At 32.4% G+C, this 26,547-nt stretch overlaps 3 protein-coding genes, 1 non-coding gene and 1 pseudogene across 6 annotated transcripts; 2 read left to right on the top strand and 3 right to left on the bottom strand.

Moving 5' to 3' along the window:
* Positions 1-1,838: 1,838 nt before the first annotated feature.
* LOC107057802 (protein terminal ear1 homolog) lies at positions 1,839-2,944 on the top strand. The gene is made up of 4 exons (XM_015302770.1): positions 1,839-2,173; positions 2,338-2,463; positions 2,549-2,687; positions 2,768-2,944. The coding sequence occupies exons 1-4, from the start codon at positions 1,839-1,841 to the stop codon at positions 2,942-2,944; spliced, it is 777 nt and encodes a 258-aa protein (XP_015158256.1).
* Positions 2,945-4,263: 1,319 nt separating this feature from the next.
* Positions 4,264-4,335, bottom strand: TRNAP-CGG (transfer RNA proline (anticodon CGG)). Its single transcript has one exon. It is a non-coding gene; the product is annotated as a tRNA-Pro (tRNA).
* A 283-nt stretch (positions 4,336-4,618) lies between these two features.
* LOC102582473 (uncharacterized) lies at positions 4,619-7,245 on the top strand. Of its 2 annotated transcripts, XM_006361948.2 has the most exons (3): positions 4,624-5,179; positions 6,491-6,706; positions 7,031-7,245. In XM_006361948.2, exons 1-3 carry the CDS (start codon positions 4,670-4,672, stop codon positions 7,088-7,090), a joined length of 786 nt encoding a protein of 261 aa, XP_006362010.1. In that variant the 5' UTR covers positions 4,624-4,669; the 3' UTR covers positions 7,091-7,245. The 2 variants fall into 2 exon arrangements, with proteins under 2 accessions (XP_015158266.1, XP_006362010.1); XM_015302780.1 differs by lacking the exon at positions 7,031-7,245 and having other exon boundaries at positions 4,619-5,179; positions 6,491-6,933.
* Positions 7,246-7,378: 133 nt separating this feature from the next.
* On the bottom strand, positions 7,379-14,960 carry LOC102582150 (protein DETOXIFICATION 46, chloroplastic). 2 transcript variants are annotated; one of them, XM_015302779.1, is made up of 15 exons: positions 14,896-14,960; positions 13,482-14,121; positions 13,249-13,343; positions 12,978-13,086; positions 12,795-12,850; positions 12,066-12,121; positions 10,550-10,688; positions 10,282-10,419; positions 10,134-10,202; positions 9,920-10,030; positions 9,122-9,250; positions 8,761-8,838; positions 8,049-8,120; positions 7,836-7,898; positions 7,379-7,751 (listed from the first exon to the last, which is right to left on the bottom strand). In XM_015302779.1, exons 2-15 carry the CDS (start codon positions 13,936-13,938, stop codon positions 7,650-7,652), a joined length of 1,674 nt encoding a protein of 557 aa, XP_015158265.1. In that variant the 5' UTR covers positions 13,939-14,121; positions 14,896-14,960; the 3' UTR covers positions 7,379-7,649. The 2 variants fall into 2 exon arrangements, with proteins under 2 accessions (XP_015158265.1, XP_006362009.1); XM_006361947.2 differs by lacking the exon at positions 14,896-14,960 and having other exon boundaries at positions 13,482-14,145.
* Positions 14,323-20,857, bottom strand: LOC102592749 (protein DETOXIFICATION 46, chloroplastic-like; annotated as a pseudogene).
* Between the last annotated feature and the right edge of the window lie 5,690 nt (positions 20,858-26,547).

Here is a 26,547-nt window from a genome sequence, read left to right as displayed (position 1 = left end):
CCTATTTATACTAACTCCTAGGGACTAAAGTACAATTTTAAATTACTTTCTAAGTCCCTAAACTTATTTACACTTTGGTCCTCTTTCTAGAGAATTCTACACTTTCTAAGATTTTCTAAAGACTTCTTAGAAAATATCTAGTCCCTCTCTAGAATTCTCTACATACTCTAGGACCTTCCAAAACCTTCTTGAAATATCCAAAGGGTTCTAGAGTCTTCCGGAAACCTCTCCACAACTCTAGACCCTTCCGCCCCTATCCGGACGCCAAATTTCATTGTGAAGTGGCGGGACGTGACAATAGGCTATGCATTTGTGAATTTCACTGATCACCGAACTCTGTGGAATTTTTTTTGGGCTTTTAATGACAAACTAAACGTGTTTCCAGGATCTGTAAAGAGTGTTGAGATTGTCGCTGCGAAGATCCAGGTGCGTGATTGTTAAATTTCAAAAATAAAGGTATAAATTATTAATTAAGTTTGTGATTTTTGATGTGAAATTTCTACTACTACTAATTAACAGGGAAAAAATGCTTTAGTGAACCGATTCAAGAATACAAGATTTATGTGTAAATCAGAAAGGTTTCTACCAGTTTGGTTTAATTCTCCAAGAAATGGTTATGGGGAATGGGTGCAAATGATTACTGTGGGGGCATTAAAAAGTCACTCCAGATAATCCGATCGATCAATGGATTTTAGGGGTGGAGTACTGGCACCTGAGAAATCTCTCAGATAATCCGATCAATCAATTGAGTAGCAGGTGATGGGTTCCACCTTTGTTGTTGTATTTTTCGTTTATGAAATAATGAAGTTCAGTATAGCCTAGCAGGGATGTTACTCCTCTAATATATATATATTTATTTATTTATTTTTCTTTTTTTTTGACACATTAAAGAAGTTGTTATACTCATTTTTGTTCATTTAATGTACTCTATGAATAGAGAAATATATGGAGGTAAACATATAATTCGTCTCCCTAATGTAGAGGTTAAAAAACACTTTCATCATCAAGGACCTAAAATAAGAAATAATACACACTAGAGATCAGTTTAACTTTGTAAAAATACATGAGAATCAACCACTACTAGAAGAATAGAGAGATTTGATTCTTTTGTTATTTGTAAATCACCTAAGTATTTCACTTGTGTATAAACATAATGCACGATTAGCTTAAAATGTTTTCTCTATCATTTACTAATTCAAATATAATTTTGTTTTTAAAAAAAGTTAATTGAAGTTCTATTTTCAAAACTACTAGCAAAAATTGTACGTTACTTATCTATCACCTTTCAAATTTAAGATACAAGTGCATTATCTTCACTTTATTTTATCTTCACTTTATTTTGGTTCGATCCCAATCTTATTAAAGGGAAAATATTTTTTAATTACAATAAATGTTCTCATTCTTTGTGATCCGGATTTGAAATCTATTCTTTGTGATCCGGACTTGAAATTTTTTCTTAAGAATGAATACTGAAGTCCGTCTATCTCATCACATTTTTTCCTTTTCAAGATGAATGAAATCCGAACTACATAATCTCTTCATAAATTACTTACGATAATAAATAACTCTTTTAAATAAATATATGGAAAACAAAATATATAACTTATTATAATAAATTTGTTTTTTGCAATTAATTTAATTTTTTTACACTAAATAAGCTAGACACTGTTCTCCTCTTTTTTATTGCAGTATTATCCTGCCTTTTATGTTAACTATCACTGTCTCTTTCATTTTTCTGTTCAAATCTGTGTCACTTTTTCATATACTCTAAAAGAAACAACCAAACAGTTTTTTTTTTTTTCTTTCAAAATCACTTCAATTTTATCAATTGTACCTCCATGGCTACTGTTGGTAAGAGTTTGTTGAACCCGCATGCATCCGAATATATACCTATTTCCACTCCGCCACCGCCTCCTCCTCCTCCTCCTACCGTTGATTCACCACCACGGGAGAATGTGCGACCACCATTGCTGGAACACCCGTGGTTGAATATTCCTCCTAGATTGATAAATGATTATGTCGCTAGAACAAAATTTTCTCCATCCATCAAGGGAATCAGAGGTGGGGAGTGGTCGAGAACCGACGGCCCGATGAAATACGGTGTAATTCCTATAAGTAGGAGCCATAAGAACGTGACTACTATCGTGATTAAGAATATTCCATATGACTACAAGTAATTTTAATCTCTTTGATTGTTCAGATTACTTTTTCTGGGAAGTTGATTATAACAAAAGTTAATGGTTTGACTCTCTAGTGGCATATCATTTATCTTTGTCGTTTAGTTATCTGGTAGCTCTTTGAATTTGATGACTAATTCATTTCATTTTTTCTTTACAGCCGTGAAATGTTGATGCAATTTCTGGACGAGCACTGCTTACTGGAGAATCAAAAAGCTAGAGATTCAAATGGAGAAAATATTCATATCTTTGCTTATGATTTCTTGTATTTGCCTATGGATTTCAAGTAAATAATTATTTTTCTTGTGTTTATTTGCAGTAAAGTATAGCCACTTCAGTACTATTAGTTTTTTTTTTTTTTTCATTTGCAGAAGCAAGATGAACAAAGGTTATGCATTTGTGAATTTCACAGATGAGAGAACTGTGTGGAATTTTTTTGAGGTTTTTGACAAACTAAATGTGTTTCCGGGATCTACTTGGGCGGTCAAGATTGTCACTGCGAAGATCCAGGTGCGTCAATGTTAAATTTCTAAAATAAACCAATTAAGTTTGTGATTTTTTTATGTGAAATTTCTATTACTACTTAACAGGGAAAAGAGGCTTTAGTGAACCATTTCAAGAACACAAGATTCGTATGTGAATCAGAAGAGTTTCTGCCAGTTCAGTTTAGTCCTCCGAGAGATGGTTCTGGGGAATCGGTACAAATGATTACTGTAGGTGAATACAAAGTCACTCCATCTTGTTCAGATATTCTCAAGAAACCCTAACTTTAGGGAGCTGGTAGAAGAAATTGAGGGGTGGAAACTTGCACCTAAGAAATCTCTGAGATTGCCTTTTTTTCTATATATGCCTATGACATATCATTTGCCTTTTTTTTTTTTTTTTTTCTATTCTTGCTTGAGCTGAGGATGTTAAAGTTGATTTGGTCTGGTTGTCATCTGGTTGTGGACAAAGGCAGAGCTAGGTGGGAATTCATGGGTTCAGACAAATTCACTAGTTTTTTCATAGATTCTATATTTAGATTAGAAAATTAAAAACAAATATATGTATATTAATATGTGTACCCCAAACTCCTAATCTTGACTCCGTCTCTGGACTTCTGGAGCAATAATATATGCAGTTATTTGAAGATAATTGTTTCTAATTTGTGTTGGTGATCATCGAGAAATGATTGATGTTGAAAGTGAAGTTTTTAAAAGTTATGAATTGAAGATTATGTCCATTCATCGGGAGGGGAAGTTTGGATTCAATTTTTACGGTAATAATTATGAGGGAAATTGAAACTATGGGGAAGTTGCATATATGTATATATATATAAATATAAAAATACTTTGTTATTTTTTGAAATTAAATTGCTCTCCCACCATCAATGAATCATTTAGCCAAGGAAAATCATTCACATCATTGACATACATCAGAACAAAACTATTTTGTTACTTTTTGAAGTTAAATTGCTCTCCCAAAATCATTCACATCATTGACAAAAACCAGAACAAAACAAGAAGAACAAAATTTGATTCAAATTATGTAATCGATTACTTAATATATTGATTAATTTATTTTAGAACACAAAAACAAAATATCAGTGATTTATCATATCATCCATCCAGAAAAAGAATTCATATTTCAAATGATTTTTATATTATTTTTTACATTGAAATTTATTATATTATTAGTACTAAAAAACACTACTGGTTACTGTTTGATATTATCAGGGTATATAGCCGTAAATAATTTGGGATGTGGATTCATTAAGGATGAATAGTTCGTGTTGAGTCTAACTTGAGTAAATAGTTTCATTAATTGGTCCAATTTGTGTAGTTTTCCCAAAGATTAAATGGTTATCAACAACTATTAATGTGATGATATGGATAAATTTCTCAATTTCAAAATTAAAAGTTGCATATTCAAACATTTTTCACTTAAATAGATTTCACGTGGCATAAATTTAAATTAATTTAGACCATGAGTTTTGAAATACCGATTATTAAACAACAATAAAATATTAAATTTTATGAGAAAATGAACATTTAAGTGGTTCACACACAAGAAGAATACAAAAAAAGAAAGAAATAGCTGTTATGGGGGGGTGTTGCGAGAATCGAACTCACGACCTCTCGCACCCGAAGCGAGAATCATACCACTAGACCAAACACCCACCCTGTTATAGTTACTACCTAATTATATTAACTAATCTATTTTACAATATTCACACGGTTCAAATTAAGAAAACAAATATTTTAATTTTTACAATGAACTCGAACAAAAACATATATATACATACATATATTTCATTCAATTATAAAGTCTTAATTGATTAATTAGCTTATAGCAACATAAATATGAATTATGATGACTTACTTTAAATTATAAATTTAAAAAATATTTTTTCTTATATCAAGTTAAACTAATTACATAAATTAGAAAGAGGGAGTAATAATATAAAAATAAAATAAAATTACAAAGCAAAATGATGTCGCTGCGTTGAGCAAATGAGTAGTGTAATGTTATCTTCTTCCTCTTCCTCCATGGCTCTCCATCGCCTGCTCCGACCCGCTCCCATCCTTTCTTTCTCCTTCCTTAAGCAATCTCTCTCTCTTTTCCCCCATCAAACGACGTCACTTCATCCCATCACCAACAATTCTCCTTCCTTCTTCCCCTCTCTTCGGACCCATACATCAATCTTCCTTCGTTCTAGAACTTTCTCGAACCTTCCAATTAGCTGTACTTCTCAAGCTCTCTTGGAATCTTCTGAGGATGTGGAAGACGAGGAAATTGTAAAAGAAAATGAAGAAGTTACTGCCCCCAGGCCTAGTGAGTCTGAGAGAAAAATATTAAGGGCGAAATTGCCGAACCTGACTGTGAAGGAGAAGAAAGAATTGGCATCGTATGCACATAGTTTAGGGAAGAAGCTAAAGAGCCAACAGGTTGGCAAATCTGGTGTTACTGATACTGTGGTAATGGCTTTAGAGGAGACTCTTGAAGCTAATGAGCTTCTCAAGGTACATTTTCTCAATTTTTTGCTGTTGGCATACAATTTACTCAAATATTTGGGCAACTAGTTAGGGTTTAGGGTTTATAGTGAATCGTTATGCCTGGAAAGGCTATCTTCAAATCAGTGCGATTTTTTTTTTCTGTTGCGAAATTGGCCGTCAGAACTTTTGGCTAGCAGTTGGTCATAGATTTTGTATCAGATTTTGAAAATTTTATCTTCAAATATATATTTGGCCATGAAATTTGAATATTTTTTCAAGTTTCCAAAATATTGGCTCACACCAGTTTTGGTATTCTTTGGACTTCCACAAATAAAACTTCAACTTCTTTTTCCAAGTAAATTGCCGGTCCAAACACAACTTCAGAAGCTCAATTTTTCATATTTCTACTTCAAAATCTATGGTCGAAGGGGGCTAAAATTGTGCTGACCTTAACTTCATAAATAAATAAATAAAAATTGTTCTGAATTAGTAAACAAGAACAGTGACTTTTTAACAAGTGTAGATGATTTTTATGTTTGATAAGTAACAAGTAGAGATGATATACTAGTAAATAGGTAAAATTTGGTTATTAATTTTGCTGTGAATCTTACTTAGGCATGTTGTTCAAACGATGGAACTGTTTGTGCTTGCCTGCCATTTTAGTTTGTTGATATTGTACATTGTAACAAGTATGTAATCTGATTAGTGATATTGATCTTGCTAAATGGTTTCCTGTGTTGTAGTTCCTTCCTCTATTGCTTAAAGGTTTTTTTAGCTGAAATCATGAAAGCATGGAACTCAAATTCGCACAAACATGTTATGAATAGTTATAACTTCAATGAGATTGCGTTTATCTGAATGTTTATTAAGTTGTTGAGGTTAATAATTCTGGTTACTAGCAAGCAGAGGTGTGTAGAAAAGAGGGAAAATTCTGTTGCTAGTTATGCTTGTGACATTGTTAAATTAGTAATTGGTTTAAATCTGTTTATAGATAGTTGTATTAGCACTTAGGAGTGTGAGAAATATTGATCAATAAATATATGTTTAGGCTAAGCGCATTTAGCAAGACGCTCATTTTTATCAAGTATGTGTCTTGTGTTGGAAAAAGTGACAAATGTTCAAATTGATGATCATAAGTTGATCTGCTGATGAATAAGGGCCTTTCGCGGTGGGACATGAATAGAGTTTAATTTACTTCAACTAAGGTGAACGCTCACGGTTTCAGCTCTGTTGATGAAAAGTCACAATTATCTTCTTGGCAATGTGTTAAGTTTTGGTTAATGTGATAAAACGCATTGGTCTTGTGTTTGTTTTTTATGCCCTCATTGTTATATGCAGCTCAAAATACATGGTACCTGTCCCGGAGGAGAGCTGGATGATGTTGTAAAGCATTTGGAGGAAGCAACTGGCTCAGTGGTTGTTGGTCAAATTGGTAGGACTGTGATTCTCTACCGTCCAAGCCTGACAAAAATGAAAGCTGAAGAGAAGAAGAAACAGGCTCAAATTCTTTTTTTGAAAAAACAAAAACAATATGCAGAGAGGCGATCATTTCAGGTCATCTTTCATTTATCTAGATTCTTTTATAACACTGGTTTCCTAGCTAAGCTTTTGTGCAACTCTCACTATTTTACTGGGTTCCACTTATACACCGGGTACATGCTACTTCCACCTATGGACATGTACGAAGTAATTTACCTAAGGCGGCTTTGGACAAATGAGCACCTTTTGTCCATATTAGAATTTTGAATTGGTTTCCTACTGTTTTTATCAAGTTCAATGACCGCTAGGCAACACCCTTGAGTGCAAATAAATACAAATTGTTCTCCTTTGTTTCTTTCATGATCATCCTTGCTCATTTTGGGGTCTCCTTATGTGCAGGATAAAGGACCGGTACCTAGATCATATGCTCGTAGTCGCCGAGGAAGTAGCAGGGTTTGATCTTTCATTGTGGCTCATTTATTAATTTCCTTTCCGCAGTAGCCACCACAATACTCCCATGGCTCATTGTAAGGGAATAGTGGACCCTATTCATGGGTCCTTGATGCCTTAATTTTTTACAGTCTCGTAATCATAGTTCTGACTTTTTGTGGTCACTGCACTGGGCAAACCCCATCATTCTATTTATGTTTGTTTAGTTGATGTAACTTTAGACGAATCACACGCTTCAAAGTAATTATATGTCAAATACTGCACAGCTTATTAACAAGTAGATTGGTAACTCAGGACTTGGATGTACAAACCATAATAATGCTTTCAGGAATATTACAATACCAAAAAAGTAGTATTACAATAGCGCTCCGAATATTAAATAAGTAAATAATAATTCGTTCTCAACTCATTTGAGTTATGACATGGTGGATCAAATAACTTGATATTGACTAGTAACAACAAAATTTGGATTTTGATGATAAATCACTGCAGCCCCTGCGGTTTATTGTATCATTAACGAAAAACTTCTTTTCTATGTGGACATTTTTGTCTCGGGCATATTAAACCCCTACGTAGCTTTCAACTTATGAAACTCATCATGAACTGAGCCTTCCAAATAAAGTATGCCATCCGCCAAAGTGAGTCGCCGTAGAGCTACCAAAAATCGTGTCTGCAAAGAAAAAGAAAGTTAATATGGAAAACAACATGAGCCAGTTTTAGCAAACAAAGAGTAGAAAGGCTGAAATGAATTTACCCATTGGAATGCTACTAGAGCAAACCAGCATCCCGTCAAACCAAATCCTTTACTGCTGAAGAGCTGTTTGAGAGCAAAATAATAAGTGAGTAATATTGTTTTTGTCAGAAAAAAGATTTAAGAAATATAGCTTCGTGAGCAGGGATAAAAAAAAGTTAGTTTGCAAACTGTATATCATGAGGGGACTCATTGGAAATAAATGGAATGACTTACCATGACGAGAAGAGAAGCTAAACCAAATATGGCGGTCATTGATATGCTGATAAATTTTAAGTCTCTTCCAGCCTAAAAAGTAATCAGATAATCAATGACTTGAGATATGGCTTCAAAAACCATAACTAGAATAATAAAGATTAAAAATATAGTATCATACAATAACGATAAAAATAAATGTAAAGAATCACAAGGCAAATGGTAATGGCTTCAACAATATACAAGATGGAAATATTCTTGGGTAGGTGCTGAACGTCTACAAGAAAAAGGAAAAGAAACGGAAGGAGGCTCTGCTGCTCTTTTTCCCAAGAAACTAAAACACATCTTACCATACTACACATCCTTACGGTAAAACTTCTCTACGGTTTTTTGGATTAATCAATTCGTTGATTGTCGGATTATGTTCTCGTAGGAATTAATGTACATACTAGTACATATTGAATTTGCAAATGGTTAATAAATGAAACCCTCATGAAGAAAAAAGCTAATTGCTAGTGCAAATAAACACAACCTAGTTAGCCCCTCCTACGTATTTACCCCTTAATACGCTTGAAATGGTATAAAAAAAATTCCAAGGAAACAGAGCATACTCCTTGAATTTATGGCAGACATTAACAAAATAAACAGAACTTTCAGATAAAAATACTCGATATAATCAACCAAAATATCTACAATGATCAAAATATAATTTAGAGTTAGTATGAAACCGTACCAACAAGGTTCCTTCAAGACTATGAACACATGGTGACACCCAGAGAGTTAGAAATAATTGCAGCAGTACTTTGTGCATCTGTGCCAACAGAAGGTGAGAACAATCAGCAGATCAGAAAAAAATTATTTTCACCGACATAAAATCTTTATTTGGCTCACACAGCTCCCCCTTTGCATTGTTTTTATTTTATGCAGTGTTTCTTTCTTTATCTTTTCTGCTTGCTCCAAGTAGCAAAATTATTCATAATAAAGAGAGTGTGGAGAGGATTAATATTCTCATGACCAAGAGATGTGTCATTGTGAACTTCATCTAAATTGAAAAGTCACAGGATATAAAAAGACAAATATTATACGCAACTAACCTCTTGTATGACCAAAGGATCAGATGAAAACAATTGGGGGAAAAACCATGATATTGACACACCAGCAGATCCCAGTATTAAACCATTTGATGCTCCAATGATCAAAAGGGACTTTAGCAGCATCCGGGCCTGATTCACAGTGTTCATCTTTTAGAATGTCCTATCAAAAAATATGCATGGACACAACTCTAAAGTTGTCGATCGGGGAATGAATAGAAACAACAGCTTACATTGACATCACAGTCAAAGTTTCATGGATGTCAGGGCTTTCCTCAAGGAAGAGGTTTGTACAGATATATTAGTGTGTTTGGTATGAAGGAAATTGTTTTCCACGGAAAATGATTTCCTAGAAAATGTTTTCTTGGAAAACAAATGGGTTTCTTACTTATTTTCTAGTGTTTGGTAAGTAAGCAAAAAAATATTATCCAAAGAGCATTTATATGTTGTCTAGCAAAACACTATGGAGGCGAGATGGGATGGGGAGTGGGGGTGGGATGGTCAAGGGATGGGGGTTGGGGGATTGGGTGGGTGGGGAGGAGACAATAACCATAGAATGCCACTTATATAATTTGTTTTTCCTACTTCCATTAGGGAAGTCATTTTCCTTATTTTTAAGGAACTTGTTTTCCTAGAGAAAATATTTTCCAAACATTTTGACCAACCAAACATAGAAAAAGAAATGTTTTCTTCCATACCAAACACGCCCATAATGGAAAATTTTATGCTTTTCAAGCTTGGAAGTGGTAATAAGAAAATAAATACAGGATATTGTAAATTTTACATAAATAAATTTATGACCTTTGACAAGTTCCGATTCACTCCATACAACAATTCAGGCATAAATGACTGCGCTGTTTGAGAGAGAGGCTCACCCCATACTGCAAATATGCAGAATAGTTGTAGCATGACCTAATAAGGTAAGTAATACGTCAGTGTTAGCATTCATCTAACCGTTACATTAGAAAGATGCAAAAAGAAAATACATGTATAATATTAGTCCACATAATCTAACCTGATGTGCAGCAGCAGTGTGTGTGCCCATTGATGTGGCATAGTAGACAAGTAGGGAGTAGAATGCCACCTGGAGTTCAAGATCTATCAGATACATAACATAGTAACTACATTCATACAGGCCGAAAATGCAGTTGAGTCAAACAAACCTTTGACATCATTGTTAAGAACACAGGTGCTGCAAGTGTGAAAATCTGTAGAACTTCATCAAATGATGGGATAGATAAGGCAAAACCATTATACCCTTTCTTGCTCAGGGCTGCAATCATCATATAAGCTGCAACAACCTAAAATATTGCTTGTAAGCAAGGAATATTACCATGAAGAGTATGAAAATGGAGAGAGGGAGGGAGAGAGACAGAGAGTTGAAGAGCAGATCAAATTCATTTAGAGGAAGGGAAGGCATATTTGGCGTACTTGGGACACCATTGTTGCCCATGCTGCTCCAGCTATACCATATCCAAAGAATCTGCATAAGGCTATGTCGCCAATGCCATTAATAGCCGTGGCAACTGCCAAAGCCTTTAAAGGTCCCCATGAATCTTTCATGCCTAAACTGTAGATCCATTAACAAGAACTATATTAATACAAAAAACACCAGCAGCAAATCATAAACAGCTGACCAATGCACTTGACACAAAAACCACCAGCAGAAAATCATAAACAGTTTTCAGATTTAAAGCTGAAAAGATTGACAAGTAATGCACATTTCAAACATATAAATACTGGATGAAAAACATTAAGAACTTTCAGTATTGACAGTTATCCATAAGTGTCGTTTCTTTCTTTAAGAAACTTCATCATCAAGACTTCATTAAAGTAAAAAAAAATAGTATCAGGAATGATAGTCAATTGGAACAAATTTATATTAATCAAGGAAAAAATTATATTAATCAAGGAAATGTCAAGCAAAGACAATCATGCTCAAATGTCTCCCAACCAGTACTATTAAAAGCCAACGCTGCATCAGGATGTGAAGCAAGGGGTTATCCCTTCACGGGTGCAGCCATGTGCTTCAGAGAAAAGTGTAACTCAAACAATGATACAAATGAGAAGTGCTTGGCACTTTGAATCTCAATTTTGAAGAGTTGGACTAATGTCAGAATCTTTGTATATTGGATGCTGAAACTAGTTTTACTATCAATTTACTATTATAGTATTAAATTCACATATACTTGGTATTTTCTAATTTCTCCTATGTTGCGCGCTTCACTTCTCGCGTTGTGCTTCAAGCCTCATGGACCTTCCATCTAAATAGGGTAATTAGCTTATTGAACTTATAACAATTGTTTCATCTTCATTATCTAAAAAATCGTGCTTATCTTCATCATCTACTAAGAGTTCAGTATGTGTGTTAATATTCACCAACATTTCTATTTTGTTTTGTTTTTGGCAATCCTTTTTTTACCACTCCCTAGGAGCTCCCACCTTTTCTGCTCCCTTGGTGACTCGAACACACAACCTTGTGATTGGAGGTGGAGAGTGCTTAACATCTGAGCAACCCCTCGTTCCGCTAATGGTGCTACTCTTCTCATATAAAGAAGAAAAGTGGACTAAACAGTTTGAATCTGATCACACATAGAACTTGCATCAATGAGAAAAAGCACAACAGGAAGAGGAAGATGAAATATGGTGAGAAATAAATTTGGGGGCTTGGAATTGCCCGTCAATTGATTCTGTGGCCGGAACAGCATGAAACAGGACATTGTGCAGACAAGAAAAAGAACATTGACAAATTGTAGGCATAGGAATTAAATGCATATGTTAGTGGTTCTTGTAAAAGAATCACTGCAACTATGAAGAAGAAACATATAGATTGCTACCTATACAACCCTATATATCACTCAGTTAACAAAATTAAAGTACAAATTATTTAAAAGCACACTGATTACATAATGCTATACAAATTAGAGTATCAGTAGGTAGATGGTACCTTGCACTTTGGGCAACCCAACCAACAAGCATGGCAGGCCATGCCAATCCTCGAATCTAGCACGAAAAGATATTCTATTCAGATGAAGTGTGCTCAGGTAACCAAGCACAAGTGGATTTTACTTGATCATCCCAGAACAATATAACTTTCAGCCAAATATTATTATCACTGCTATAGCATATGAATTCTGGAAGTATAACAAATGACCTAATGTCTTTATCTGCAAGTTTGAACTAGGATGGATGAAACCCCACTTTGAAGATCAGAGATAAGAAGTTCAGATATTCAAAAAAAAATTTGATAAAAGTAACAGTAGTTCAGATATTCAATTTGCTAACAACTTCCAAGCTCCTACGACTTTTTTCCTTGTCCCTTACCAGAAATAACTTACTTGTTTCAGTTAGCTGGATATTCAAACATAAGTCATCTAAAAGCTATATGAAACAATGTAACATTCAAAACTAACATTATTTTAGAATCTTTGGACTCCAGATAAGTCAGGATGCCTCTTGAAAGATAAACACAATCTATGTTGCTCGGACTCTTCAAAAGTGCCAACGGGTGCAGGTCAGATTCGCCAAAAGTAGTGTTTTTTGGATAATCCGAGATGGGTGTGGCATCAAAAGTGAAGAGTCTGCGCAACTAAGAACACAATACATATATCCATTTTCTATTGAAATTCTCTTACTATCCAAGAGAACATGCACTAATAATTAATAGCATAATAACCTGGACATAAGTATTTGCTGCATTTACTATTTCCATATTGTTTGCCCCTGTGAAAGCTGAAAGTAAGGCAAATTTAACATCAGTTGTTCATAAAAAATACTGAAGGAAGAAGAGGGCATTTCAAATAGTATACATATTGAATGATTGATAAATCCACAATCAAAAAAAGAATGAGATGCTAACCAGTAATGCCCCAAGTACCAAACAATCTTGTAAAGATAAACATCAAAATACCACAGGCCAACCCAATGAAGAGCAATATAGATATCTGATGTTGCACTTCATCTTTATCCTGCACCATAATCCAAGATGCTCAGAATGCAAGAGTAAACAGAATATAATGGCAACTATATATTGATATATGGGTTCACCATATTATGATAACTCCCAAGCTCCTAATATTTGGGGAAAGCAGATACGGTTAAATGATAACATGAATTTCAACAAAGCATACCTGTTTGGCCAATGCAGTAGCAACTAAATTTGAAGTGGCAATTGAAAGGAACATAAAAACATAACTTGTGTTATCACAAAATACTGTTCCTGGGCCTGCCAATTACAAAACTCGAGCTGAATCACTGAACATTTAAACAACATTATACTCAACCCATCCCACTTTATATGGAAAATGTATAAAAGTACGATTGTGCCAAATATTTTGGACATCCAGAAATGGGAAGACTCTACCTAGAGCGGCAAGTTCAATAGAACTTCCTTGACCGATTACTGCAGTGTCAATGAGACTCATCAAAGGTCCACATAACCATAGACCAACTGCTGGCCCTGAAAACTTTACAATCTCCACCACTTGAGCCCAAATGCTCTCATTGCCAGAAAATTCTCCTTTAGCATTAGAATCTACCACTGGAATTTCTTCTCGAACTGTTACCGCTTCTACTTGTTCTTCAGCACTGGTACATGAATTCAAATTCGAATGCAAGTTCTCTAGATTCACTGGAATCTCTTGGCTATGATTTACACAAGCAGTGATTATTCGCTTGCGGTGATTGCAGATTCGGGTCAATGATGTTACCCGACAAGTTCGACGGCGGGTGGAAGAAAAATCAACATGGAAATTCAAATTGAATTTAGGGATTTCTATCGGAATAATGTGAGATTTACAAGTTAGGGTTTCAAGATGCATTATTAACGATGAAGATTTCGGTGCTTGATTGAACGGATAGAAAAAACAGAGGGAAAATTATGGCCGTAAATAGAAAGTTTTCTGAGCCACTTGAAAATTGGCGCCTGCTTCGAATATACTTGTGCTTCAGCGAGCGTTTCCCTAACTGTCCTGAAGTCCACAAATATCCAATTTTGTGTGGTGCTTTGAATATTTATAAATTTGGCAAAGTCATGATTCATATATTTTTTATTGACATTTATCTGACTTGTCAATTTTTAACTAAAGTACATATTAAAAAAATAGCTAAAATTTTAGTTATCTGTCTGAATTTTTCATGTATGTGCACTTGAGTCATATAACTCATATTCAATCATAAAAAAAATAATATTAACAAACACTTCAAACGAACTTTATTCATTGCTTCTGAAATTTCGTTTTGTTACTGAGAGTTTGATTCTCAGGTTATAATACTCTTTCCTATTTTTTCTCCCCTTGCCTTTTAAAAAAATAAAATTAAAGTGCATGTAAAAATTGACGTGGTGACTATTGTCTCGAACATAACAATCCCCTAAGAAACTTTCAACTTTTGAAACTCATCATGAACTGAGCCTTCCAAATAAAGCATGCCATCCACCATCGTGAGTCGCCGTAGAGCTACCAAAAATCGCGTCTGCAAAGAAAACGAAAGTTAAAATGGAAAACAACATGAGCCAGTTTTAGCAAACAAAGAGTAAAAAATAAAATTAAATGAAATGAAGTTACCCATTGAAAAGCTACTAGTGCAAACCAGCACCCTGACAAACCAAATCCTTTACTGCTGAAGAGCTGTTTGAGATCAAAATAATTAGTGAATAGTATTCTGTTTATTAGAAAAAGATTTAAGAAATCTAGCTTCCTGAGCAAGGGTAAAAAAAAAAAGTTTGTTTGCAAACTAAATCATGAGGGGACTCGTTGAAAATAAGTGAAATGACTTACCATGACAAGAAGAGAAGCCAAACCAAATATGGAGGTCATTGATATGCTCAAAAAATTTAAGTCTCTTCCAGCCTACAACGTAATCAGATCATCATACAATTGAGATAAAAGCTTCAAAATAACCATTTTTAGGATTAAAAGATATCTTATCATACAATAACAATTAAGTAAATTATAAATGTAAACAATCACAAGGCAAATGGTAAGGTTATTATAGTATTGATTTTGCAGATAGTTAATAAATAAAATCCCTCGTGAAGAAAAAAGTTAATTCCTTGTACAAATAAATTCAACCTAGTTAGCCCCTCCTACCCAGTAGTACTTACTCCTTAATAAACTTGAAATGCTATATATTTCTTCAATGAAACAGAGCATACTTCTTAAATTTATGGCAGGCATAGACAAAATAAACAAAACTTTCAGATAAAAATAATCGATACAGTCAACCAAACTATTTACCATGATCAAAACATAATTTGGAGCAAATATGAAACCGTACCAACAAGGTTCCTTCAAAACAAAGAACAGACGGCGCTACCAAGAGAGCTAGAAATAATGGCAGCAGTACATTATGCATCTGCATCAATAGAAGGTGAGAACAATTAGTAGATCAGAAAAAAACTGATACAATGATGATGCTTGCACAATATTAATCCTGTGTAAGATGGAAAAATTAACACAGCTTTCTTTGTCTTGTTTTTATTTTTATTTTATGCAGTATTTTTTTTCTTTATCATTTGTGCAAAATTATTCATAAAGAAGAGGGCATGGAGAGGATTAATATATATCCTCATGACCAAAAAAGAGAAATATAATACGCAACTAACCTCTTGTATGACCAAAGGATCAGTTGAAAATATTTTGGAGAAAAACAATGACATTAACACTCCAGCAGTTCCCATTATTAATCCATTTGATGCTCCAATAATCAAAAGCGATTTCAACAGCATCCGGGCCTGATTCACAGTGTTCATCTTTTAAAATGTCCTATTAAAGAATAAAGAAAAATGCATGGAACACAACTCTAAAGTTGTCAATTGGAGAATGAATAGAAACGACAGTTTATATGGACATCAGAGTAAAATATTTCATGGAAGTCGAGGCTTTCTTCAAAGAAGAGTTTTTTACAGATATAACGGAACGTTTTATGATAGTTTTTCAAGCTTGGAAGTGGTAGTAAGAAAATAGATGCAGGATACTGTAAATTTTACATAAATAAATTTAAGACCTTCAACAAGTTCCGATTCACTCCATGTAACAATTCAGGCATAAATGACTGAGCTGTTTGAGAGAGCGGCTCAATTCATACTGTAAATATGCAGTACAGTTGTCGCGTGACCTAATAAGGTAAGTAATGTTAGTGTTAATATCCGTCTGACTATTACATTAGAACGATGCAAGAAGAAAATACATCTTAATTATTAGTCAACAAAAACTTACCTGATGTGCAGCAGCAGTGTGTGTGCCCATTGATGTAGCATAGTAGACAAGTAGAGAGTAGAATGCCACCTTGAATTCAATATCTATCAGATACATAACATAGTCACTACTTTCATATAAGCCGAAAATGAAGTTGAGTCAAACAAACCTTTGACATCATTGTTAGGAACAGAGGTGCTGCAAGCATGAAAATCTGTAGAAGTTCATCCAATGATGGGACAGATAAGGCAAAACCATTATACCCATTTTTGTTCAGAGCTGCAATCATCATATAAGCTGCAACAACCTAAAATATTGCCTGTAAGCTAGGAATATTACCATAAAGAGTATGAAAATAGAGAGAGGCAGAGAGGGAGACAGAGTTGAAGAGTAGATCAAATTAATTTAGAGGAAGGAAAGGCGTTTGTGGCATACTTGGGACACCATCGTTGCCCATGCTGCTCCAGCAATACCATAATTAAAGAATCTGCATAAGACTATGTCGCCAATGCCATTAATAGCAGTAGCAACTGCCAAAGCCTTTAAAGGTCCCCTTGAGTCTTTTATGCCTAAACTGTATATCCCATTAACAAGACTATATTATACACTGAAACATACTGACCAATACACTTAACACAAAAATCACCAGCAGAAAATCATAAACAGCTTTAAGATTTAAAGCTCAATAATTTGACCAAGGAATGCATATTTCAAATTGTAGCCATAGGAACTAAGTGCATATGTTAGTGCTTCTTGTAAAAGTATCGCCGCAAATATGAAGAAGAAACATAATAGATTTCAACACAACCTTATAGATCACTCAGCCAACTAAATTCAAGAACAAATTATCTAAAAGCGCACTGATTACATAATATACAAACTAGAGTATCAGAAGGTAGATGCTACCTTGCACTTTGGGCAACCCAACCAACAAGCATTGCAGGCCATGCCAATCCTCGAATCTATCACAAAAAAAGATATTCTATTCAGATGAAGTGTGCTCAGGTAACCAAGCACAAGTAGATTTGACTTGATTATATCCCAGAACGATAGAACTTTCAACCAAATATTGTTATCCCTGCTATAGCAAATTTGAACTAGGACGGATGAAACCCTACTTCGAAGATTGGCAATAAGAAATCCAGATAATCAAATATTGTACATCATTCATTCAATTTGCCAACAACTTTCCAATTCCTAAGTCATCTAACAGTGAGATGAAACAGTACAACATTCAAACCTTACTTTATATGCTAAGTCTTTGGACTCTAGATAAGATGCCTCTTGAAAGATCACCAGAATAAATATATCCAATTTGCATTGGACTTCTCTTACTATCCAGCAGAACATGCACTAACAATTAACAGAAGTAGTATAATAACCTGGACATAAGTATTTGCTGCATTTGTTATTTCTGTATTGTGTGCCCCTGTGAAAGCTGAAAGGGATCGGAGACAAATTTATCATTAGTTGCTCATACAAGTTACACCATTACTGAAGGAAGAAATGGACATTCTGAATAGTATACATATTGAATGATAGATACATTCACCACCAAAAAGAGTATGAGATGCATACCAGTAATGCCCCAAGTACCAAACAATCTTGTAAAGATTAACATCACAACACCACAGGCCAACCCAATGAAGAGCAGTATAGATATCTGGTGTTGCACTCCGTCCTTATCCTGCACCATAATCCAAGATGCTCATGAGGACTATAATGAGGACCACAGACCCACTCGCAACAATAAAGAGAAGCAGTGATTCCAATCCACTTCATGAGCTTTAGTGCATAAGTCGTCGAATCCCTTAATTTGGGGCAGGAGTCTCCACCACAAGTTGTACGAACAACTATAGGTATGAATCTTGAATTGAATTTGAAAAAGGAATATATGATGCATTAGAATGTTCCTGATAGTTTTTTCTTGCCTAGAAGATTGTTACTAGCAGTTGAATTGCGAGCACTGAAGCTTGACATCAAATGCCTATATTGTTTTCACACTATAACAAAACAGTTGCCACTAATTTGCTTAATAAACTCGAATATTATGGGCATTTGACCATTGCCGGTAAAAAATATTCTCTCAATATACTCTGTTTCTTTTAGATTTAAGTCAATTTTCTCAATTAACTCGGTTAGTCCGGACCAATTAACAGTTTGAGTTTTCTTTTTCTCGCCTAGTCATCGGCTTTGAGATTTGTATTCTACGTTTTCTTTTTTGGAGAAGTTTTGAAGAAGAATTTCTTTACGGTAATTTTGGAGCAGAAGAAGGGCTCCGATAGGCTCGTCGCCCATGGAGAAGAAGCTCCAACTCTTCCATGGGGATACAATTTTCATCACACTTTTTTGAAGTTTTTCCTAAATTTCGATCGAGTTTTTAGGGTTTCTATGTGGAAAATCTGGGGAATAAAACAATAACCCTCGACTTGTGCGTAGGGTTTGTGCCAAAAAGTTGCTCTCTTGTCGTCACTATATCATTATATAAATGTACTTGTGCGTACAGTTTGTGCCAAAAAGAAGTTAGAATCTTGACTTATATCAACACTGCTACAGTTGTCACATGCATTCATCATGCTTCTTTTTTTTCAGTTTGTTAGCAACACATCTCCTATCTCACATATTCCAAGTCGATTCAGGAGATTTAACACAACAATCATTACAACAAAAATAATTAATTAGTAATTAATGGTAATAAATTAATTATTATTGAATATATATTTTTAACAGTAATTAGTATTCTTTGTAAATATTTCTAAAACCTATAGTTAACTAATGTTCGTATTATTAGAAACTGTTTTTGTTGTAATAAATCTACTATGATACCACACAATCTAACTTCCTACTTTAACGGATGGGTAGTTGAATATTGAAGATAATAACATGAGTTTGAGATAGATAAAGCATTTCCTGCTCTTAATGAACAAAAACAGGAACACTGCATGCATATATGTATTAATTATTTGTTAATTATGTCTAGAATTTTTCCTTAATATATATTTTTCTATTAGTTTAGGAGATCTTTTATCCTTATAAATTTGGAACAGAAATGTATTGTCTTTCTAGGATTGGGAGATTATTTTCCTTATATGTTGGGTATTACTTGGGATCTATATATAGTTGAGAATTTTAAGGCATTGTACACTTCTTCTTTTCTTTTATAATGAAAAGCTCCCCATGCTTCTGCTCCAAGAACTAGGTCTAGCCAAACCTCGTTTAACTTTGTGATATTTTTCTTCTCTATTTTTTTTGTTTGTGATTGTGTGCTAGTTAAGCCACTATATTTCCACAACAATTGATACCTTGCACTTCATCTTTATCCTGCACCATAACCGAAGATGCTCATAATGCAATAGTAAACAGAAATACCAACGACTATATATTGATACACAGGCTCACCATACTATGATAACTTCCAAGCACCTAATATTTGGGAAAAGTAGATAAAGCTGAAAGATAATACCAATAGTAAGAATTTTCAACAAGCATACCTGCTTGGCCAATGCAGTAGCTACTAAATTTGAAGTGGCAATTGAAAGGAACATAAAAACATAACTTGTGTTATCACAAAACACTGTTCCTGGACCTGCCAATTACAAAAGTCGAGCTAAATCACTGAACATTTAAACAACATTATACTCCGTTCGTCCCACTCAATATGGAAATTGTATAAAAGTATGATAAGTTAATACATAATTATCCCGTTCAACTATCTAGTCATTTTTGAGTAGTGACTTTCTAAGTGATTCAAATTGAGTGGTCATATAAGATACTAACTCAAAAGTGTGATCTCTCTGACAGCTTAAGTATTTAGATGAGATAATCACACACTTTAACATGTATAGAGCAGGCAGACGTCCTAAATCGAATCTCACCACCATCCAAATTTAAAAAAAAAAAAAGAATTTCCATATATTTGACCCATGAAAAAGAATAGGCTCGCACATGAGGGACATGTTTGAGAGTATCATTAACTAATACTTAAGCTTTTAGAATATTTTGGACATCCAGAAATGGCAAGATCAGTGAGATCTCTACCTAGAGCAGCAAGTTCAATAGAACTTCCTTGACCGACAACTGCAGTGTCAATGAGACTCATCAAAGGTCCACATAACCACAAACCAACTGCTGGCCCTGAAAACTTTACAATCTCCACCATTTGATCCCAAATGCTTTCATTGCCAGAGAATTCTTCTTTACCATTAGAATTTACCACTGGGATTTCTTCTCCAAGTGTTACCGCTTTTACTTGTTGTTCATCGCTGATACATGAATCCGGATTCAAGTTCTCTAGTTTCACTGGAATCTTTTGCTTTAAACAAGCAGTAATTATTTGCTTGCGGTGTTTGCAGATTCGGTTCAATGGCGTTACCTGACAATTTTGGAGACGTGTGGAAGAGAAATTCAGATTCATTTTAGGGATTTGATTCGGAATGTGAGATTTATAAATCAGGGTTTGAAGATTCATTGTTTGCGATGAAGAGTCGGTTGCTGTGCTTGATTGAAAAGAAAGAAAAAATTGAGCCGCGTGCCTACTTTTAATTTTTATGGAGAAAGTCTCGTAATACAACTCATTTCTATTTTTCTCTTTATGGAATATATATATATAAATATATATATATATATATACACTATATTTCTTTTTCTAAAAGAATGATTAAATTTTCTTTTTCGTCTACTCTGTTTCAAAAAGAATGACTTTTTTTTTAATAACACTTTAACTTTAATTATCCACGTGATATGTTTAAGGCCACATGATTACAAGGTATTTTGGTACATTTGATAGACTTAACTTTATTTAGAACTACAAGATTAAAAAGTCTTTTCTCTTTTCTTAAACTCTGTTTCAAATCAAACTAAGTCATTCTTTTTTAAACGGATGAAGTATTATTATATAAAATAGAAAATAAGCTCTCCGATCACACTTTGGAACATTCATATTCTTTATTTATAAACATATTTTTTTTGTGGAACCCCAGGTTTTTCTATTTTATTTTTAAAATATTTTAATATTATATATTTTATATTTTAAATTATTTTAATATTATTTATATTATATAATATTACTCCTATAAATCATGTAAGACCAATAAATCATTAACTAAGTCTCTAATATTCGTAATTATTTTCTGATATAATATAACATCTAAAAATATGTTATTAACAAGTGTACTACTTCTATCTTGAATTAATAATTTTTCAATTCTTTTTTAATTTTTGCCACTTTAAAATGTAATTTAAAATTATTATTATTTTTCACTATGAAGAATGTAAAAAATTTAAATGATAGTTCAAGCAATTCACTTTCATAATATAGTGATAAATTATTAAACTACACTTTTAATGAGTACAGAAATACTTGATGCAATAGTTCAAAATGGAATAAGAACATAAGTAATTTTAATAATTTTAAAAGTTACAACAATAACTTAGGGAAATTATTTGGAAAAGAAGAAAAGATTGATATTATGAAATAAGAAAACAAAGGAGAATTAAAAAATATGAGGGGAGAAAAAAATCTTTCTCCGGGAGTAAAATAGAGAATTTAGTTGAAGTTTATTTTTAAGAAAAATATATAATTATATATAATAAATAAATAAAAGATGGGTTGGATATGGCTTAACTGAAATTAAATACACTCATATCTCACAACATGAGTGAAATACACACATAAATTCTCATCAAGTTTAAGAGTGTTTTCATCACTTCTCTCGATCTTTTATTAAGAGTCACATGGCTCCTACAAGAGTTTGAAACTATTTGCTATGTTATGATGCATTTTGGGGCATATTTAAGTTTAATTAGTCAAATAAAAAAAAATTCAAGAAATTCAAAAACGAAACTAATAGTTTGTATCAAATTCAAAAATATTTTCGACACTTTCTTTTAAGGGCCCGTTTGGCATGCGATATGGTATCATGATATGGAATCATGATATGATATCATAATATGCATTATGAGATGAAAATTGAAGTTTTGTTTAGACATGCGATATAGAATTTTTTGTGTTGTATATTTTCTCATAAACATAAGAATCTCATAAGTTGTAAAACTATTAAAATAGCCCCAATTGTTTATTCAATCTTATCAAATAAACAAAAATTTATAAAATCACATAATAAATTATTACAAAGCTATTTGTTCAATACTTAAGTAACTATTTCATCTAACTTTAATTTATCAAACTTTAATTCAATTAAAAAATTGAACATAAATTGTAGTGTACTAGTCTTTAATATAATCATCCCACATAGTACAAACAATTTTCCCACGTCGAACTTGCATTTCTCGATCATGTGACCAAGAAGAAGAACCAACATTGTTACTTTAAGTTGTAATTAATACAAAACGATAGAAGTAATAAATTAGGTGTTGGAGAAAATGAAGAGAATAAATTTATTACTCAACAATCGGTTGATGTGAGTTAAAGTGAGTAAGTGACTTTTAAAAAAAGTAATGATGTGATTATAAATTTTATTTACATATGAAATAAATTGTTAGTAGATATAAATGTGGGACTGTTTTAACAAAATATAAACTTGTGGATCAATTTTTGTATTAAAAATATCTCCAATCATAATATGGAATTCCCATATCATGATTTTTGAAAAATATGAAATCACATCTCATGATATGAAATCATGAGATAGAATCAACGTAAATCACATATCCAAACGTTGATTCCATCTCACAATTATATACCGTAATATAGTATCGCATTGCCAAACACATACTTAATGTGATTGAACTAACGCATTTAGTAAACTCACCTACCGATGACCCAAACTAAAGGTGGGAACCAACTAAAGGGCCCTAGTATACAAATGTCCAATTTTTGGTCATTGAACTCGCAAGATTATTTTGAAAAACAAGGGAAAGACATAAAGTGACGGAAAAAGAAAGGAAAATTTGGTTTAAAAAACATCTCTGATGCCTCAATATCAATTCTCAGGTTTACTAAGCCCATTATGTCATGTTAGTAAAAAGTCTATAAGTGATTCAAATTTAAAATAATAGAGATGTTCAATAACTAAAAAATTGGGTTGAGTTGTCCGTGAATTTTATGAACAATTTAAAGGGATCGTAGATAACTTAACTCATTTATTCCCTTTCAATTTGTTTGTTCTATTTTTTTTTGTCTGTTTTCAAAAAAATATACATATATTTCACAAAATAATCATATCAAATTAAAACATACTCACTCTGTCCCATATTAGATGGGCATCTTACTAAAAATGTTTGTCCCATATTACTTGAACACTTACTAAATTAGGATAGAATTAATTAATGTTTTCCCATTTTACCCCTACAATTATGACCTTTGGAAGTTTAAACAAATTTTAAAGCCCAATACTAACCATTCCTATATGCTAGGTGTATTTTTTGTAACTCATTTTAATATGCATTGATATAAACAAAGGGCAAAATGGTAAAGTCTTCCAATGTATTAATAATTTCTTAATCACCGTGTAAAGTTGAAAGTGTCCATCTAATATGGAACTGAGGGAGTAACAATCAAATTAACACAAATTAATAAATAGTACTCATTAACATGTAATATCCCATCGCTTTATGGGTTTATTACTCATATCGATTTTAAAAAAAAAGGAAACACACACAATTTTGCACTTTGTAGGCCGAATTCTGGTAATTAATTTACTCCTGAACTAGTGAGATTTGTGTTATTTTTGCCAAAATAAAAGTCGGATAGAAAATATTTTTGTCCTTTAATAGATCTTAAGTAAATCAAATTTAAATTAATTAATACCTTAAAATAGCACCAAACAGAGTGAGAAAAAAATGAATTCCTAATGGTATCGGCTGGGTTTTGTACTTCTATCAGACCTAATAAAGAAGCATGATATGTACTAGGTGGGATTTTTTTTTCTAGAGGGAATTAAAATTAGCATAATTGTATACATTGTTTGATTATTAATTTTTTCTATATAAAAATCTCAACATAAAATCAATAGCCAAATGAGCCATGCATTCGCATAATTAATTCTTGTATAACTATTTCTTGTATTACTAATACGATGATACTCGTACAATTAATCTGTAATGGTTAATATGCATGATTTTAGTTAACTTTCAAATGGCCCCTTATCGGACTTCATTTATTAAAATTGGTTTAACTATATTACAAGCTTATGTTTTTATGGTCTTAATCTAATTATAGTAGATAACCTACTTTTTTAATAAAGAGAAGTTGGGGACATAGTAAACCTCCTACTATAAGAGTAATTTCCTGACATTAGAAGGCGAAAGATTGAGAGGGTGTTTGAATTGGCTTAAAAGTTGGTCATATCTACTTTTAAGTCAATTTTTGACTTCTGGAAGTGTTTGACAAATATAAAAAATAACTTCAAATAAGTCAAAAATGACTTTAAATATGTTAGGAAGTGTTTGGCAAGGTAAAAAATGACTAAAAATAAGTCAAAACCAAAAGTAGTCTCCACTCAACTTTTTATTTTTTGACTTAAAATTCATTTAAGTTTTACCTTTTATTTTTAATTTAAAAACTATTTTTTTAAGTCAATCTAGATTCTAAACTGTCAAAAGACTGGATCCTCAATTAGTAAGATTGAGAGGGTTAGTGTCCTCTTAAGATTAAATATATAGGATTCAGTATTTGGACGTATGAAAGATAGTTGATTACTCCAAAAAAATTAGTCAAGTTGCGTTGGATATTGCTTAATAACCAGAATATCACAATAATAATCATGATAATAAATACTTCATCTCAAGACTACTTTCATTTTTGAAAGATCTTATCATCAATGTCTTTATTACGTGTACTAATACTAATATTAACATTATTGAACAATAATACCAATTTAAATCTTGGATTCTTTATAGATGGAGAGATCAGATATTGAAGAAAGGAAAAATCTTTTTGGCCAGAATAATATTTTATTTATGTTATTTTACTTTTTTAAATATTTTTATCCATTTAACTTTAATATCTTTTAACTAAAAAATGGAAAAAACATCAGTTTTATTTTAAAATTTAAAAAATATTATAATTTTTTTAATTTTCTGGCCAAATTTTCTTCTGTCCCTAATTATTTGTCCATTTTTTTTGTTGTCCCTAATTGTTTGTTTTTTTTGACAAATCAAGAAATGACAATTTTTTTTTATTAATAATACCCTCAATTAATTATTTTTAAAAAGATAGAACTTCTTGTAAATCTTAAATTTTTAATTCATTCACTTCATAATTAATAGGGATAAAATGATAAACTCATTAGTCATTAATTATTTTATTATTAGGTATGTCAATTTAAAAATAGAGAAATAATTAGAGATAAATGAATAGTTTAAAAGATACGACAAAAATTCAAACGTGGGACCAAATGAGTTTCACTTAACTCCCCTAGTTCAGGACAAATAATAAATTAAGTTGCCATTTTCCTTTATTATTTTAATGGCCTTGTGGGTGGCTACTAATTAATTACTATGACTTTATGAGCTGTGTGACTTACAGTAAAGGGCGTTTGAACGTAATTTGAAATCAGGTTAAAATTAAAATTTTGTTTGAATATTGTAATTTGAATCTCTTAAATGGATGTTTTCTTTTAAATATTCAAATTTCTGAAAAATATCAAAAGTTAATTTTCTTAAAATTGTATTTACCTCAAATATAGTGAAAATAATATGAAAAAAGTTTTTATATCTTTACACATACAAATGCATGCATTAAAATTTAAAACTCATTGCCTTGCTAATATCATAATTTTTCATTATTTTTTATATATTACATTAATTATATATAAATTAAAAAAACTTATCTAATAAAATATTAATAATACAAGGAGTTAATATATACACTACATTTTCTAATGTATCTACCAACCGGCCCCTTAACAATTGGCCTAACTTATTTGCCGTGTGTTAATAGTCGTTCCTCGTGCAGTGGGCCATGAACCACCAGTTGTAAGAAGTGGTTTTGATATTAGCATTTTTTAAAAAATCTTATGATAATTAAAAAAAATTAACTTGACTAATTTAAAATTTTAGCGTTTGGTAGGATTTATCAGATAAAAATCGCTCTTTATCAAAGAATTTTTCATATTTAATAATTAATTTTTTTAGTTTAACTAAAAATAAATAGAATTTTTCTATTCCACCACACTTCTCGATATAAATAAATAACATCATTATCAGTTGTGAGTAATGACCATTAAAAAAAATGTTGCTGGACAAAAACGAGTATTTAATCAAAATTGTCTC

This window comes from Solanum tuberosum, unplaced genomic scaffold, assembly GCF_000226075.1.
Source record: "Solanum tuberosum cultivar DM 1-3 516 R44 unplaced genomic scaffold, SolTub_3.0 scf00377, whole genome shotgun sequence".
In the NCBI taxonomy this organism is placed as follows: Eukaryota; Viridiplantae; Streptophyta; class Magnoliopsida; order Solanales; family Solanaceae; genus Solanum; species Solanum tuberosum.
The sequence above is the reverse complement of the archived record's forward strand: the minus strand, read 5'-3'. Positions and strand labels throughout refer to the sequence as shown.

Excerpts from the sequence above, each read along its gene's own strand:
- LOC107057802 (XM_015302770.1), top strand. The coding sequence starts at position 1,839 with ATGGCTACTGTTGGTAAGAGTTTGTTGAACCCGCATGCATCCGAATAT. Across the intron at positions 2,464-2,548 it reads TATTTGCCTATGGATTTCAA|AAGCAAGATGAACAAAGGTT; the intron begins GTAAATAATTAT and ends TTTCATTTGCAG. Across the intron at positions 2,688-2,767 it reads TTGTCACTGCGAAGATCCAG|GGAAAAGAGGCTTTAGTGAA; the intron begins GTGCGTCAATGT and ends ACTACTTAACAG.
- LOC102582473 (XM_015302780.1), top strand. The coding sequence starts at position 4,670 with ATGAGTAGTGTAATGTTATCTTCTTCCTCTTCCTCCATGGCTCTCCAT. Across the intron at positions 5,180-6,490 it reads AAGCTAATGAGCTTCTCAAG|CTCAAAATACATGGTACCTG; the intron begins GTACATTTTCTC and ends TGTTATATGCAG.
- LOC102582150 (XM_015302779.1), bottom strand. The coding sequence starts at position 13,938 with ATGCATCTTGAAACCCTAACTTGTAAATCTCACATTATTCCGATAGAA. Across the intron at positions 10,203-10,281 it reads TCTTAACAATGATGTCAAAG|GTGGCATTCTACTCCCTACT; the intron begins GTTTGTTTGACT and ends CTTGAACTCCAG. Across the intron at positions 8,839-9,121 it reads ATCCTTTGGTCATACAAGAG|ATGCACAAAGTACTGCTGCA; the intron begins GTTAGTTGCGTA and ends CTGTTGGCACAG.